We start from the raw sequence: 17,307 nt of genomic DNA on the forward strand, positions 1-17,307 counted from the left end.
ACGCCGCGGACACGTCTCTCCCGGGACGCCCCCCCCCCGCCCCCCTCCATCTGCACTCCCTCTGGTAGTGGATCCATAGAGTTTTCTTGGGACAAATCCAGAGGTGGTTCCCCGCAGTCGACTCGAGTCCCCGCCCCGAACTCTCTCCCGTGCCGCTGCTGCCCAGCACAGGTGAGTTTTGACTTGTAGCGGACGGCCTGCCGCCCGCCGAGCTAGGGATGGAACGGACGGGCCTCTGCTCTACTCTCCCTCCCGTAGTCGAGACTGGTAGAGGACTGGAAACTCTCCAGGTAAGACCCGGAGAGGGGACGGCACTTACGTACGTACCTGTAACTTATTCATTCATATTAATAGCTGTCTCCCTCTCTAATAACGTCGGTATCTGTTAAGCGCTTACTATGTGCCGAGCACCGTTCTGAGCGCTGGGGTGGATACAGGGTCATCGGGTCGTCCCAGGTGAGGCTCACGGTTAATTCCCATTTTACGGATGAGGGAACTGAGGCACAGAGAAGTGACTTGCCCACGGTCACACAGCTGATAAGCGGCAGAGCCGGGAGTCGAACCCATGACCTCTGACTCCCAAGCCCGGGCTCTTTCCGTTGTGCCACGCTGCTTCTCTAAGGCTGCAAGCCCTTTATGGACAGGGAATGTGTCAGTTTATCACTATACTGCGCTCTCCCAAGCGCTTAGTACAGAGCTTTGCGTATCATGAGCACTCAATAAATACCGTAGCTTGATTAATTGTCCTCTAAACAGCAGACCCTGCTTTGCCCTCATCTGGATTGTGCCTTGTCCTGTCAGTAGCTCCGGTGCATTCTCTCAGAAGCAGTGGTTTTTTTCCCCGATATTTTGTGAAGCGTTTACTGTACGCACTGTACTAAGTGCTGTGGTAGATAGGAGTGAATCAGGTTGAACACAGTCCCATGGGGGGCTCACAGCTTTAATCCCCATTTTAAAGATGAGGTGACTGAGGCCCAGAAGTGAACTGACTCGCCCAAGCTCACACAGCAGACAAGTGGCAGAGCCGGGTTTAGAACCCAGGTCTTTCCGACTCCCAGGCCACGCTGCCCTGAGCCCCACAGCACTTCCGTACGTATCCCTAAATGATTTATTCATATTAGTGCTTGTCTCACCCTCTAGACCGAAAACTCACTGTGGGCAGGGAGCGTCTATCGACTCTGTTGTAGTCTACTCTCCCAAGTGCTTGGTACAGTGCTTTGCACACAGTAGGCCCTCAATAGTGAATGAATGAGTGATGGGGTGATTACCCTCCATCCAAACTGTGCCTTGGTCACAGACATCAGACAGAATGGCTCCTGTGACTTCTCTCGGAAGCGTTCTTTTTTTTTTTTTTTTTTTTTGTATTTGAGCGCCAACTCTGTGTCGGGCACTGTGCTAAGTGCTTGAGGTAGACAGAAGCTAATCAGCTTGGAAACAGTCCATGTCCCGTGGACTTAATCCCCATTTTACAGATGAGGTAACTGAGGCCCGGAGAACTGAAGTGCCTTGCCCAAGATCACACGGTAGACAAGTGGCAGGATTAGAACCCAGACTTTCTGACTCCCAGGCCCGTGATCTATCTGAGAGTCTGCTGGGTCCTCCGATTTGGGCGCCGTCCTCGAGTGAGGGCCTCCGATCTGTTGAAACAATCATTTATCGAGGTCCTCCCTGGGCGTCGAGACGTGATCCGTGGTCGTGGGACAGAAGAACAGCTCTGAGCACTCAGCTGCGCGTCTGCTAGGCTCCAACAGAATGTACCGAAGATCGGAGGCCAAAGGGGATCGGTTGTGGAATTGCCGGGAGAACACTGTCGGGGACCAAAATTCGTAAGGTCCCTCACTGTTGATCGACTGGCAGACCGAGTGCAAGTCATCCTTTTCTAGGTGGTGACTATCAGGGATTTCTGATTGGCAGAATATCGAACCCCCTCGGCCCCTGCTTCTTCAAGTCAAAATAATCCCGGTCGGTAGGAGAAACGATGCTATCTATGGGACGCCTTCTGAGCGCGGTGCACCGCGCTAACCGCTTGGGAGACGGAAGATATGTTTCTCGCCTTCAAGGGACTTACACTCTAATGGGGGAGGCGGGCGTCGAAACAGCAACCGGATTCCACCTGCCCACGTGCCAGGAGAGTGGAAGAGGTGGCCGAAAGTTGGATAAGAATCCAGTACCGACCGTTAGTTGCGGGAAAATCTGCCGGAGGGGGCGCGGGATTTCAAAGCTCTCAACCTGAAGGTGGGGAGGGCTGAAGTCGGGGGAATCTGGAGGGGAAGGGAATTCCAGACCCCAGGAGTAATGAGAATAAGGGCCCCAGGGGGGTAGGAAGCATGGTACATCCGAAGCGGCGGTTTGGGGAAGAGGGATGGGCCCAAGCGGGAGAATGGGGAATAAGGAGAGCGGCTAGATTAGGGAAAAGAGCCGGTGGACGGGACGCCTCGGCTGATAGGGAAGGAGATGGGCAACGTTGGAAGGATCGGAAACGGCGGCCGTGGGCTGACAGACGTTTCAGAGAGACGGTCTAGGCCGGAGTGTGGAGTAAGGACCGAAGGGGTTGAAGTGGCTGGAGGGAGGAAGAGCAGCCTACTCAATAGACCAGCTGGTAGGACCAGCCCTTGAACCAATCGGATCAGTGGTATTTACGGCGTGCAAAACCCCGTACAAGGTGCTTGGGAGGGCACAGAACAATTACAGCTGTGTTTGTTTAGCGCTACGCGTCAAGCACTGTACTAAAGCCCCGGGGTCATCGGATCCGACAAAGTCTCTGTCCTACGCGGGGCTCACGGTCTAAGCGGGAGGGAGAACGGGTATTTCGTCCCCATTTTACAGCTGAGGAAAGGCAGGCGCGGAAAAGTTAAGTGACTTGCCCAAAGTCACACAGCAGGCAAGGGGCAGAGCGGGGATCAGCATCCAGATCATCTGACCCCCAGGCCTCTGCTCTCCGCCCTCAAGGAATTTAATCTAGTGGGGAACGAAAGCAGTGACTTCATGGGTGAAGAGGAAGGATTCGATCGGTGAAACGTCTTTTGCGGAAACAGGTTTGAGCAGTAGAAAGGATGCGAGAGGCGAACGACAGGCTTCCTGGAACCCGTTTTTTGGTTGGTTTATCGGTTTGGTTTTTTTAGTTCTGAACCATGACATCCCTTACAGAGTGTGAAACCCCAAACGGGATGAGCATCGACGGGATTTAATAATTCATTCAATCGCATTTATTCAATCGCATTTATTGAGCGCTTACTGTGTGCACGGCACCATACTAAGCGCTTTGCGCTGCACTAATAAGCATCTACATTGCGCGGAACACTGAACCAGGTGATGTGGAGAATGACAAAGACAGGGCAAAAGCACTATACAAAGAAAGAGCAAAAGAATCTACAGTCTATGGGGGAAACAGGACAAACATAGGAGAACACCATTAGATAGCAAAATGGCAGCGATATGAAAAAAGGGAAACAAACAGAAATACAGACCCTGGCAGGGTTAGGAATGGACTGGGTGGACAATTGTTGGCATTAATTAATAATAATAATGTTGGTATTTGTTCAGCGCTTACTATGTGCAGAGCACTGTTCTAAGCGCTGGGGTAGATACAGGGTCATCGGGTTGTCCCACGTGAGGCTCACGGTTAATCCCCATTTCACAGATGAGGTAACTGAGGCCCAGAGAAGTGAAGCGGCTCGCCCACAGTCACCCAGCTGACAAGTGGCGGGGGGCCGGGATTCGAACCCATGACCTCTGCCTCCCAAGCCCGGGCTCTTTCCACTGAGCCACGCTGCTTCTCCGGGAAATGGATTGTCTCTGTTGCTGAATTGTACATTCCAAGCGCTTAGTACAGTGCTCCGCACATAGTAAGCGCTCCAAAACTATGAATGAAATCGCCTTGAAGAGGGTGAGACTGGAGTTGCCATATAAAGGAAAGAAGGTTGTATGACTGGAAAAATAATAACGACGGTATTCACTACGTGCCAGCCACTGAACTGAGCGCTGGGGTGGAAACAAGCAAGGCGAGCTGGGCGCAATCCCTGTCTCACACGGGGCTCGTAGTCTCGATCCCCCTTTTACAGATGAGGTAACCGAGGCCCAGAGAAGCAAAGTGACTTGCCCAAGCAGACAAGTGGAAGAACAGGGATTAGAACCCATGACCTTCTGACTCCCAGGCCCTTGCTCCATCCACTACGCCAAAAGGAAGGTGGGAAGCCGTTTCCTACTTGGCTTGGGAAGAGGGTAGGAGTCGGCAGGGATAGAACCGATGATTTCTGTGTCTATTTTTGTACCGTACTCTTCCAGGCGCTTAGTACAGTGTTCTGCGCACAGTAAGCCCTCAGCAAATGTGATAGAATGAATGAATTTCTATGAAAACCAATCTTGAAAACTCCAAAGGAACTCTGTAGGTTAGAGATCAGGATTTGAGATTACTAAGGGAAGCCAGGTGGGCTGGGAAAGCCAGAGTCAGTGAGCGCCAAGAAGTACGCGCTTTTCAGCCGCTGAGTCGCGGCAGTCGAACTGCTAGAAACCGAACGCCGAGGAGCAGCGCGACCTAACGGAAAGAGATCGGGCCGGAAGTCGGAGGACCCGGGTTCTCCAGGCCGTGCGACCCTGAGCAAGTCGCTCCATTTTTCACTTATTCATTGTCGGACTTATTGGGCGCTTACTGTGTGCAAAGCACCGGACTACGCGCTTGGGAGAGTTGGATATAACAACAGATTCCCTGCCCAAAATGAGCTCGGCGTCTCGTCTGCGCCTCGCTTTCCTCAACCGTGAAATGGGGATTAAATAGGGGTTCTTCCTCTTATGTAGACTGTGAGCCCCAGGTGCGACAGTGTTTGACGCATAGTAAGTGCTTTCCAAATACCACAGAAAAGATCATAAAAGCAGCATGTTGGCAACGGGGGGGGGGGGGGGGGGGGGGGGTGTGTCCTCGGGCCTCCCATCCCCTGCCTGGTACCAGGTGTCGGCTAAGCAACTAGAGATGAGTAGAGAAAGGAAGGCCAGCTAGAGCTGGGGTTTGCGGTTTACTCACCCCCCCCCCCCAAATAACTCCCCTTCTCCCACTCAAGGCAGGTGTTTATTTTGGTGGTTTAAACGAACAGCGAGACCAACTCGCAAGAGGCACTCAGAAAGTTATGGCCCCTGGAGACCTCGGCGTGTGATCCCCATTTTACAGATGAGGTAAACCGGGGTCCAGAGAAGTGAAGTAACTCGCCCAAGGTCACACAGAAGAAAAGTGGCAGAGCCGGGAACAGAACCCATGATCTTCTGACTCCCGCGCCTGTGCTCTATCCGTTCGATCGTATTTACTGAACGCTTACTGTGTGAAGAGCCCTGTTCTAAGCGCTTGGAAAAGTACTATTCACTATGCCGTGCTGCCTCTCTGACATGCCGATGCTGCTTCTCTTGCCGGGGCCCTAACGATTGAAGGATTTAGACCCCGCCTTTGTGGATTTTATTTTTTTCAAATATTTATTAAGCAGTTACTATATGCCAGACACCGTACTAAGCACTGGGGTAGAAACAAGCCCATCAGGTTGGACCCGGCCTCTATCCCACATGGGGTTCGTGGTCTTAATCCCCGTGTTACAGATGAGGTAACTGAGGCATTGTGAAGTGACTTGCCCACGATCACCCAGCAGGCGTGTGGCAGAGCTAGATTAGAACCCAGGTCCTTCTGACTCCCAGGCCTGCGCTCTAACCTCTAGCCCACACTGCTTCTTCCCTGGAATTGGAATGAGGATGAGAAGCAGCATGGCCCAGGGGATGGAACACGAGTCTGGGAGTCAGAGAACCCGGGTTCTAATCCCGGCTCCGCCACGGGTCCGCTGTGTGACCTTGGGCAGGTCACTTCCCTTCTCTGTGCTTCAGTTACCTCACGAGGCTTTAGATCCAACTTGCGCCACCTCAGTCCGTGAGTCCCATGTGGCCCCTGATTATCTTGTATCTTCCCCAGCACTTTGATCGGGTTCTGGCAAATAGTAAGCGCTTAACAAATGCCATAATTATGATGATCCCCTTTAAGCTGCATTCCAAAGCAATTAGCCGATCACGTCTGCCTCTCCCCCGCAGGGTATTTATTTTGTGTAGAGGGTTGGACCTACAGAACAGGGCTTTTCCAGTCTTCTTGGGAAGGTGTTACTGTACCTCCACTTGTGTACACGATAGATTTCCTAAGCCTGACGAAAGATTCTTGGTCAGCAATACGCACTAAAATACTTGAAACGGACAAATGGCACAGCCTAGTGGAAAGAGAAAGCCTGGGAGTCAGAGGACCTGGGTTCTAATCCCAACTACCTGTCCGCGGTATGACAGCTTCATTCAATCGTATGTGCGGAGCACTGTACTAAGCGCTTGGAGAGTACAATTCGGCAACAGATAGAGAGAACCCCTACCCAACAACGGGCTCGCAGTCCGGAAGACTTCTCCACGCCTCAGTGCTTTCATCTGCAAAATGGGGATTCAATACCTCCTACTTCGATTGTGAGCCCCACGTGGGACCCGATTATCTTTTATGCAACCCAATGCTTAGTACAGTGCTTGGCACAGAGTAAGCACTTAAATACGACAATTATTATTAGGGATACTATAGTTAGTCATCGATGGACGGAGACTCGCCTTCTCTCAAAATCAAAGGTGTAAAAGCATCTTTGCGATGGCCGGTCGTGACTGGATATTACATTTCAGTCTCCAGGCTCTTTTTTGATGGTTTACGGTTCTTTATTGACGACTTATCTGAAGTGGCTCCGGCAGGTCGGCTTTGGCCCGAGGGGAGAGTCCAACATACCCTAAAATTCCCAAGAGTGGATTTTCCCAAGAAGCACTTGGATATTATGTTTCTCGGGAAGGCATTTTATAAAAACCAGGACTCAGTGTTTGAAAACAGTTGCCAGACTTAGACCTTTCAAATGTAAGAACTGAGCTTTTAATGAAATTATTTTCCTCTCTAGCCAACAGAAACAGTTTAGGCTGTGCAGCGCGATAAACTAGCTAAAGGAAGTTTATCGGCCCAGTGCATTAAGGCAACAGAAACTAAGGAAACCAACGGAGGCTATTTTTTCTTCTGATGCCCTATTTGGGCAGCATTCACAAAAATTGATCAGTAAGGCAAAGGGAAAATAAACTTCCAATACAGGGTTAACTTAGTTATAGGAGAATTTGAAAAGATTGAACAAATTGCAAGTTTCCTGAGGAAGAATCCCTACTTATTCTTCTAAATGAGACAATTATGCTGAACCTCTGGGAATACAAAACTACCCATCGTCATCGGAATGATTATGGGAGTATTTATTAAGCCCTTACTATGCGTCAAGCACTGGACTAAGCCCTGCGCTAGATAATGAGATCACTGGAGCCATCAGCCTACAAGATCCAATGTGGCTCTACTGGAACCCAAGTTTTGAGAAGCCCCCCTCAAGAGCAATTAAATTTAGAGAGTACTTTATATATCCTTTTAAATCGTAATCATCTTAAGCCCACATAAAATCAGAAATTGTAAAATAGTTTATATAAATCAAGACAGTGGGATAATGGGGTTCAATTTCTAGAATATTAACAAGTATTTGTGAGCCCAAACAGGTTTATTTCCTTTGACTGTACTTTTTCCATGAAAAACCACCCCCCCCCCCCAAAAAAAAAAACTAGGACAAATCTGTTGCAACTGATTATAAAACTGCACTTGAGAAACTGAATAGGCTTCAGCAGCTTTCAAGAACTCGTAACCCATGAAGCACAGACCGGCAGCAGGACCAATTTTGAAAAACACATCTGATCCCTCATCGTAGTTTATTGAGTAAATATCAAGTACTGTAAAGGGCTGTATATCTCAGTTGAAAAAAACAACACACAGACAAAAATGAGACAAACCAAAGAAATGAACCACATTGTGTACACACCACCTCTAAGGTTCATGAACGTAAAGATAATCGAAGCTCATATTGAGGCACTTAAAAAAAGGAGAACTTTGGCATTTTAGAAGTGGGTGAGCACTCCTAACCTTCTGAAATGTGTATAAAAAAACTGCAAAGGTACAAATTCATTTCTAAACATACTCAGCTATTTCTCCTTCCCTTTCCCCAAATACACAAAGACTCAATCCTACGTCGTAAGCCACTGCCAAGGTACTGGAGGATATATGAAACGAGGAGCTTCTAAAACATATTAGGGTTTCATTAAAATGTAAGTGTATTTAATAAAACTATAAGTTATACAATAGCATTCAGCATAGATATTTCTTTTATAATGAAAAATATTCAAGTCAAGAAAAATAACATACTCTAGAGAAGACCTAAAATCGTACTATACAACAAGGCACTTAAACACATCAAAACAGTACAGTACATTTTCAAAAGAATACAATTGGCTACTTTTTCAACCGTTATAATAAAATTGCTTTTTCGTGAGCACACCAGAACATAACCGTGGATTCCTGCAGCATCATTCATTGCATAGGAGGTAAATTAAAGTGTTCCAACTTGGCAACGGGATCAGCTTATGTTTCTAGGGGGTTCGTCTTAACTTTTTTTAAAAAAAAGACAGCGTACTTTCAAGACTTCGCGTCATCCCACACGACAGGAGAGCTATTATTCCCTTGCACGCATCCCGTAGGCAATCGCTCAGCCGCGTTACCGAATCAAACGGGCCTTAGAGTAAGCTGCAGAATAGGCCAAGGTGAATTTCTGGGCGTAACGGAGCTTCACCGAGATACCTCGGACTCGATTTAGCTTTGTTTTGGGGTGTCGTCGTCAGTCTCACCGCCTTCCAACAGCAGCACGCCTAGGATCTAAACCTAAGGGTAGGGCAATGAAACGACACGAATAACGTATCGGGACCCTATTTTTACATGAAGATAAATACAAAAAAAATCCTTCAAAGTGGCACTGTGTGTTGGATTGGGTCGGGTAGACGGCCTCCTTCAAAGGTCTTCCTACATTTCTTTAAAGGTAAAATCAGGAGAATGTGGAAAGATTGACTTAACTCTTCAAACGGTCCTGCCGCGCAATGGACACGATGCTCAAAATATCTTGCGAGGGACAAGATTCGAGGCCGGGAGACGTTTTAAGACCTATTTCACGACATCTGGTTTGGGTTGGAGGAGAATTCAAAAGTAAACAGAAGGTGAAAGGAGGCAGCTGGTTTGGGGAACTCCGGGGATGGGTCAGGGAGGAAAGGAAAGGTGTTGGCGAGTGGAAAATGATCCTCAGGCACATTTCAGGCACTGGAGTTGGACTCATCGGTTTCCCTGTCCACTGTCATCCGGGACCATCTTAAAGGCTGCGGGAATAATGTCTTTTCCATGGCCCTTCCCCTTATGGCCAAAACCAGGATAGGGCAGTGTTTGAAAATGAAAAAAGGCTCTCGTGCTTTAAAGCACGAGAGAGACTGTGCAGTTCTCTCTATTTAAATCCAATTTCTTGAAAAGAAAAGGAAATTAAAAAAGATAACCCCACAAGGGGGCACTGATATTCCAGAATTACTGAATATAGTACCGTACTGGGCATCGCGAAAACCCGCCAGCCAAAGTGATGATCTGATTCGTGCACTTTTATCCCGCAGCAGCAAAACTCTGATTTTCAGAGAAGCCAATAAACCGCCGACTAGGATTACTACGGATGGAGTTTGGCACGTGTAGTTTGTGACACTGGAGTAGAAACTGGCTTCCCCTCCGTTTCAACGCTAGTGGGAGGTTCTCTCCAATTTGTAGGGGTGTTTCTTGAAATCCCCGTGAAGCTCCGTGGTTTGGGAAAGGTCTGGGAATTGGGGAGACGTAGGGAAATGTTTCGGAAGATGTCACCGACTCATATGAAAGTTATTGCTCCAATCTAAAACAGTCAGAAAAACAGAACGGGACAAAGCGATGGCTCTCCCGGATCGGTTAAAGAACTGTTGTGAGACTCTGAAATAAACCACCTACGCTACGCTCCAAGGGCAAAATTTAAATTTATTTAACATTTGCCCAGGCTTGTCACTCCAGGACGACAAGTGGTCAAAATCCAATACAACTTTTCCCGGATTCAAAAATCAGTAGCCTCACAACATCCCTCATGTATCCCACATCCATTCTCAATTCTAGGGCGGATCGTGTCTATCAGCCACATTCTTCAGTTTCTTTTCATTTACAGAAATGATTACACAAGTGCGACGAATATGACTGTGAAAAAAGTGCCCACATTTTTTTACGTGTCCCTGAAAAAAGACCGCGGGTGACATTTCTTTTTCCTACCGACTGGATTAGATCAAAGAGGATACGCTTTTGGTATTGAGTCAACTACCTGGTTTGTTCAAAAGGGCTGAAAAGGCCTATCCGTAGAGAGCCTAGTCTTAAAGCTTAACCAGTGCTTTAAAAGTCCTACTACTCCCAGTGGGATACCCAAAGATTAATACTCTAGCGATGCTCATTGGAGAGGTCTTCACTGAATTAGAGATTCAAAGGAAAGTGTCTGGATAGCAGCAACATATGTACAAGCCTGGCAAATAAGTAGTCAGTTTTCCACTATTACAGACAACAGAGATTTTAGATCCTAGGAAGGGAAAACTGTTCGAAGCCGGCCACGGCCCCTTCGCGTCAAGATTGTGAAACTCTGACCAGACGTAAACGTACGTATCATTTGCCTAAATGTCTGTCGGATATTTAAGTATTTTTTCCACAACCCGCCCAAAACAATTCTCGTTTCGATTACTTGGAATTGAAGGTTTTCTTCACCTAACATTTCTGCCCATTTTCCTTCATAAATTCTTTAAACTCGAAAGAGACGTAGAGTTTTAGCACCAAAGGCAACCCTCCTATATAGATTTTATTTGTGCTTTGCTAAGATAAACTCCGATGATTGGATCTATAAAGGCTAGCTGGTTCTGATGAAAAGAAATAAGCTCAGATGAAAGAATTTTTTCTCGGTAATAAACAGCCATGCTTTTACCACACATCTTCTAAGTATTAACTAGGATGACTTTTCTGGCGCTTTGAGATACCTGTTAACAATGGAGACGGGCACTTTTTACATAGTTTGGATGTTTGATTTCTTAAATGAAGACTCACGGCCACCTTTCTTGTTATCAGATTCTCCGCTAAGGACTTTTAAAGTCCTTTTCAAAGGAGGTATAATCTGCTAGATTACACTGGAAGTCTTAAAAAATTGTATTCAAGTAGTTAAGGACATGAACGGAGATTAAATAACTACCTGCCTGATAGGGCCTCCTCTGAAGCGATATGAAATACAGAGGACCCTGCTCCACTACTCTGTCCTACCATCTCGTTAGGCCTTAGGAAACAAGAGATCATCCCAACGGACCAATGGTCCCTTCCAATGAAATGGCTTGACCCACAAGTCTCAACTGCGAGAAACTAATACAGTGCGGCACGAGAATAGATCTCTTAAGTAGAAGCTGAAGGCTGCACTACTGCGGGATATGGGGGATTGTGTAGCTCTGCTTTTTGCCTTGTCAATGGGCAAGAGAAGGTGGAAACTAAGCAATCACCTTTGGCTTTCACGAAGCACAAAGAAAGAGTACTTCCAGCCAGGAACGAGATATCTTGCTAAAAATTGTTTTAGAGTAATTATAGTCTCAATAACACCCAGCCACATTTCCAACCAAAACCTCGGGGTAGGAACAGTAGACTCAGTCCTTCTGGGTCACCACGTCAGTATTCTCAGCTCAAACGATGCAACGTTAGAACCGTCTAAACTATCTTGGATGCTCACCTAGGTAACAGGACATAAATATGCAAAACTCTCCAAAAACTGCGTCCTTGACATTTAACAACTTTGTTTTTAAAAATGAAAACTTTGCACACTTTTAGAATCTCTGTGACACTGACATCTCTAACCTAGGAGGATCGCCCCTGACCAGCCCACTTTTTCCCCCCCCCCCTCTTTTGTAAAATGATCACGATTAAAAAAATGGAAAAAAATAGCATACATAAGTTTACTGGGCGGCAGTATCAGCGAGTATTCCCGAGCCTTCGCGATAGGACTCCTCGCCCCCAGGGAGGGAGTCCGCGAAATCTCAAGGGAGATTTCACAAATCGGTGACTACAACGCCCATCCTCTCTAGTGGGTATGAGGGAGGAGGCCAAGCCCCACCATGGCCGTTCTCTTCATACTGTATTTCTCCTCCTCCTAGCCCACTGTTGCATCTTTAAACCAGCAGTAGATCCACTTGCCCTTGGAAAACAAACCAAAAAAAACCCCTCCAGAATTGACACAGATTTTATTCCGGGGAGTCGGGGGATGTGTGAGAGGGGCTTCCCCAAGGAGTGATGGGTAACTCTGGCATCTTTTTTTTACAGCCTCATTGGTGAATCACAGGTCTGGCGCTTGTCTCTCGGTGAAGTGTATTGTTGCACGAAAATAGATCTTTTTTCCGGATGAATAAAAACCAGGTCAAGGGAACAATACTTCGTTTATAACCATCTTACTACTTGTTCACACAAACGTTAGTCCACTCTTCATTGATGAGCTAGTCCTCAGAACAACCTCCCCCTCCCCCACAAAAAAACCAAACAAAACCCAAAACTATACCTTTGGTAACAGCATTAAATATTTTGGTAAAAGAGCAGATGAATTTGTCCTGCACGATTCTCCTTTCAAGTGGATTTTTCATTGTCCTCTCCCGTTTTCTGAACCCTGGAGTATTTTTTGCACGAGGATTTGAAGCAGCCAGGAGGCCAGGATAACGGCCAGGAGAAGCAGCAAGGAATTGAGCCTTGTACGTTTTTCTCGAAGAAGTAAAAGATGGGGAACCACCACGCCCGAGACAAAAAGTTTGTCTGTGAAGAGACCTTCAAGTTCTGTCAAAAGGGAGGAACACGAGCCAAATTAAAATCGTCAAAAATTCAACCTGCACAACCGGTCTGGGGAACGGATGACAAAATACGGACAACGGCTAAGATGTGAAAAATACAACCTTTGAAGGAAACCCCGTGGGATTTTGGAGATATTTTCCAGATCACCTTTCACTTCGCCTCAAGGAATAAACTTTCCGGGGCTTTCCCGGTCGCCTCACTTGGGACCGAGGCGACTCTCTAATAGCAGTCATTTCGGAGGACTAATCATCTTCTTGGACAGAGTCAGTCGTGGCAACTTGGGCGAGAAGAAAACGGCCACCCAGGCCTCAGATTAACCCAACTGTTTGGTTCTTGAAGAATCCCGTGTTGCGTTATTCGTTCCTTGTGTAACAGCACATGGGTAGGGGCAACCGTTTCTTCTTAAACCACCTCTAATTTTTTTTTAAGGTCTCAGCTGGGCGCTTTCCATGTGTCAAGCCCTGCACTAAGCGCAGGGTAGATATGACTTTTACGTTGCATTCTACCCAGGCAGACAGCACTGTGGAAAAAAAATCCTTTAGTTCTTCCATAATGTTCTAACCGGACTGTGTAAATGACAACACAGATTATGGAAAATCGGACTCTACGCTTTCTCTTTGTAATAGCAGTGCAGGCTCAGAAGAGGATTTGATTCCTTCTGCAATGCTAACCTGTTGAGTGCCTTCTACTGACCTGTCACACACCGATGTTGTCAAAGGAGAGATGAGGTGGGGTGTGATCATCTGCTCTGGGTCCTGAATTCATCTTTTATTGGATTTCAATTGTATTTATTGAGTGTTTACTGTGTGCAGGACACTCTAAGTGCTTGGGAGAGATCTGATAGGCATGTTCCCTGCCCACAAGGCAATTATAATCTAGAGAGGACCTTACAGCCTAAAGGGGAAATGAAAATCAACACCGGCAATATTAAAATGATCTAAGCAATATTAAAAGCAACGATCAAAGACAGAAACATGGAAATCAAAGAAAATGTGACTTTTTTCCAAAATAAGTTGATTAAAGGGGTCACTAGAGACTGAGGAGATTTGGTAATGCTCTTTAGTCGTATGTTTCTTGATTCACTTTTCTAAGAAGCGGGGGGGGGGGGGGGGGGGGGGGGGGGGGGGGGGGGGGGGAGATGCCAGCTTTGTCAATTTCAGGAGAAGGCAGGTAAAACAGCAACTCCCAAAATCTAGGCTCCACTTTAAGTCAAAGGGAATTTTGGTGAACATCTAAGAATAATAATAATGGCGTTAAGCTCTTGCTCCGTACGAAGGATACTGTACTAAGCGCCGGGGTAGACCCCTCTACCTGGGGCTTTCAGTCTAAGTGGGCGGGAGAACAACAAATCCTGCCTCTGCCACTTGTCAGCTGGGTGACTGTGGGCAAGTCACTTAACTTCTCTGTGCCTCAGTTACCTCATCTGTAAAATGGGGATTAATTGTGAGCCTCAAGCGGGACAGCCTGATGACCCTGTATCTCCCCCAGAGCTTAGAACAGTGCTCTGCACACAGTAAGCGCTTAACAAATACCAACATTAAGTATTTCACGCCCATTTTAAAGCTGAGGAAACTGAGGCACAGGGAAGTTTAGCGACTCTTCCGGCTCACACAGCAAGCAAGTGGCAGAACCGGATTGGAATCCTTACCCCCGGTCCTCAGGCCCATGCTCTTTCCAATAGGCCATTCTGCTTCTCATGTCTCCTGAATGCGGCAAAAGACTCACCAGCTGGTGAATCAGGGTGGTTTAGTCGACAGACCACAGAACTAGGCGTAATGAGAGCTGGGTTTGGTTACGAGTTCCACTACCTGACTGTTGGGAGACCTTGGACAAGTCACTGAACTTCTCTGTGCTTCAGTTTCCTCACCAGTAAAATGGAGGATACCTGCTCCCTTTCTCCTTTACTAAAAATAACAGTAACGGTACTTGTTGAGCGCTTACTAGGTGCCGAGCACTGTTCTAAACATTGGGTAGATACAAGGTCATCGGCTTGTCCCACGTGGGGCTCCCGGTCTTACTCCCCATTTTACAGATGAGGGAACTGAGGCCCAGAGAAGTTCAGCGGCTTGCTGATGGTCACACAGCAGACTAGTGGAGCAGCAGGGATTAGAACCCACGTCCTCTGACCTCCAGGCCCGTGCTCTTTCCACCAAGCCATACTGGCGGCCCACGGGAGCCCCAGGCGGCACAGAGACTGTGCCCGACGTGACCGTATCGTATCCGCCCTTCTGTTCAGAACAATGTTGGGCACGTAGTAAGTGCTTAACAAATACCACAGTGATCGTTACTGTGACGGAAGGAACGGTATTCCAGATCTACTGTCCAGAGGCAGCTCGGGAACTTTAATGCCACTCCAGAAACCCTCGGGGAACCACTCCTGAGCCCTGACGACACTTCAGTCAAGAGTCCAGTCGCTTCCTAAGGTGATCAAGTATCATATTTTGGCCAGTCAAATGCCATATTATTCCTTAGCCTCCGGGTACCCGTTAAGTGAAGCAGCGGGGAAAAAAGAAGGCCCTTGAAAACCACAACTTCAGAGCCTGGAGACAATTTCCAAGTCAGCCCCCTTACCTTTTCATTAGCCATCGAGTGGTACCACCAGAAAAGTCTCGTCGTGATGTAGTAGGCGATTATCACATCCACCGTGTAGTGTTCGTGTGCCACGAGAATGCAGATGATCCCGGCAGCACTCAGCAACCAGCAGATCAAATGGTACCACCAGAAGTGACGGGGTGAATCTGTGAAGAAAGCGGGGATAAACATTTCCTTTTTCGGACATTAGCTACCTGGAGGCACTGAAATGGTCTAATTTGGGCCCTAAAGGAAGGCGTGCAAAAGGAAAACATCACTGAAAATCGAGGAGCCCGAGGAAGCTGCCTGGATGTGTAGCGGGGTGAAACTTGGGTGTACAAAAAGTCCTCCTCTAACACCAGTCTATACATTGTACCTCCATTTTGTTTATCTCACTCGCCGATGTCCTTCCTCTGGCCAGAACTCCTTCCCTTTTCATACCCGACGGACCGCCGCTCTCCTCCAATTCAAAGTCTTACTAAAGTCACATCTCCCTCAAGAAGCTTTCCTCAGCTAAGCCTTCTTTTTCCCGACTCCGTCTTCCTTCTGTGTCACCCTCGCTCTTGAATTTGCACGCTTTATTCACGTCAGCCCCACAGCACTTATGTTCATAGCTGTCATTTATTTTAATGTCTGTCTCCTTCTCTGGACTGTAAGCACCTTGTGGGTAGGGAGCAGGCACGAGAAGCAGAGTGGACTAGTGTTTTGAGCGCAGGCCTCGGCGTCAGCAGGAAACGGGTTCTAATCCCGGCTCTGCCGCTTGTCTGCTGTGTGACCTCGGGAAAGTCACTTCACTTTTCGGTGCCTCAGTTACCTCAGCTGGAAAACGGGGATTGTGAGCCCATGTGTCCAATTTGATTACCAGGTATCCAGCCCAGTTCTTAGTACAGTGCCTGGCACATAGTAAGCGCTCAACAAATACCATTAAAAAAAATTTAAAAAGAACTCTGTTACACTGTGTTCTCCCAAGTGCTTAGTACAGTCTTCTGCACACAGAAAGCACTCGATTGGTTGGATGATTTTCTCGAAGAGCGTTTCCATGAGCTCGTTCCATGAGAGTTGTGGGGGAAAAAGAGAGTCACTGGAAGTGCTAGGATTTTCTGGACAGATCTATTTCCAGGAAAACAGCACTTAAGCAGAAGCCAGGAAAACCTAGACGAGCTGCCCAATTCACTCTGATAGCGATGGTGTATTCTCTAGCAAACACCCGTCTCCTATACTTATGTATTTATAATCATAATATTAACAACAACAGTGGTACTTGTTAAGCGCTTACTATGTGCCAGGCCCTATCCTAGGTGTTGGGGCGGATACGAGCAAATTGAGTTGGACACAGTCCCTGTCCCACGTGGGGCTCACAATCTCAATCCCCATTTTAGATTAGAGATGAGGTCACCGAGGCCCAGAGAAGTGATGCGACTTGCCGAAAGTCACACAGCGGACAAGTGGCGGAGCCGGGATTAGACCCTTGACCTTCCGACTCCCAGGCCCGTGCTCCGTCCACTACGTCGATGCCGCTTCTCATGACTGTGTTTACCGAGAGCTTCCTGCGTGCAGAGCACTGTGCTAAGCGCTTGGGAGATTACAACAGGATTGCCTCCGTTGCTCATCCGATTAATCTTTCCGGTGGAGTCCTATCCATTCTCCACTTTCCCACTTGCCTCCTTCCGGTCAACAACTTCGTCGACAAGAATCCAGTGTCTCGACGACAGACGCACTCAGCAAGCAACCCGTGAGGACAGGTTATTTGTATCGTTTTAAAAACTGGCAGTGGAAGATCCCCATTTTACAGATGAGATAACTGAGGCCCGGAGAAGTGAAGCGACTTGCTCCTCACAGGGGCCCCCATCCAATCGCCACTGATCCCCACAAGCAGCAGTAAGGAAACCGAGGACTGATGGAGGTTCTAACACAGACGGACAGAAGTGAAGCCAACGTTTCTGGGCAGG

The 17,307-nt window shown here is 47.6% G+C and overlaps 1 protein-coding gene across 7 annotated transcripts in view; it reads right to left on the minus strand.

Annotated features, from left to right (window-relative positions):
- Nucleotides 1-9,037: 9,037 nt before the first annotated feature.
- SGMS2 (sphingomyelin synthase 2) overlaps nucleotides 9,038-17,307 on the minus strand; it is a 95,571-nt gene continuing 87,301 nt past the window's right edge. For all 7 annotated transcript variants that reach the window (XM_007666761.3, XM_007666762.3, XM_007666760.3 and 4 more), the window contains 2 exons: nucleotides 15,359-15,525; nucleotides 9,038-12,772 (listed from right to left, as the gene is read on the minus strand). In XM_007666761.3, coding sequence (XP_007664951.1) covers nucleotides 12,569-12,772; nucleotides 15,359-15,525 — 371 coding nt within the window. In that variant the 3' untranslated portion in view covers nucleotides 9,038-12,568. The remainder of the gene's footprint in view (nucleotides 12,773-15,358; nucleotides 15,526-17,307) is intronic.

This window comes from Ornithorhynchus anatinus, chromosome 12 (genome assembly GCF_004115215.2).
Source record: "Ornithorhynchus anatinus isolate Pmale09 chromosome 12, mOrnAna1.pri.v4, whole genome shotgun sequence".
Classification (NCBI taxonomy): domain Eukaryota; kingdom Metazoa; phylum Chordata; class Mammalia; order Monotremata; family Ornithorhynchidae; genus Ornithorhynchus; species Ornithorhynchus anatinus.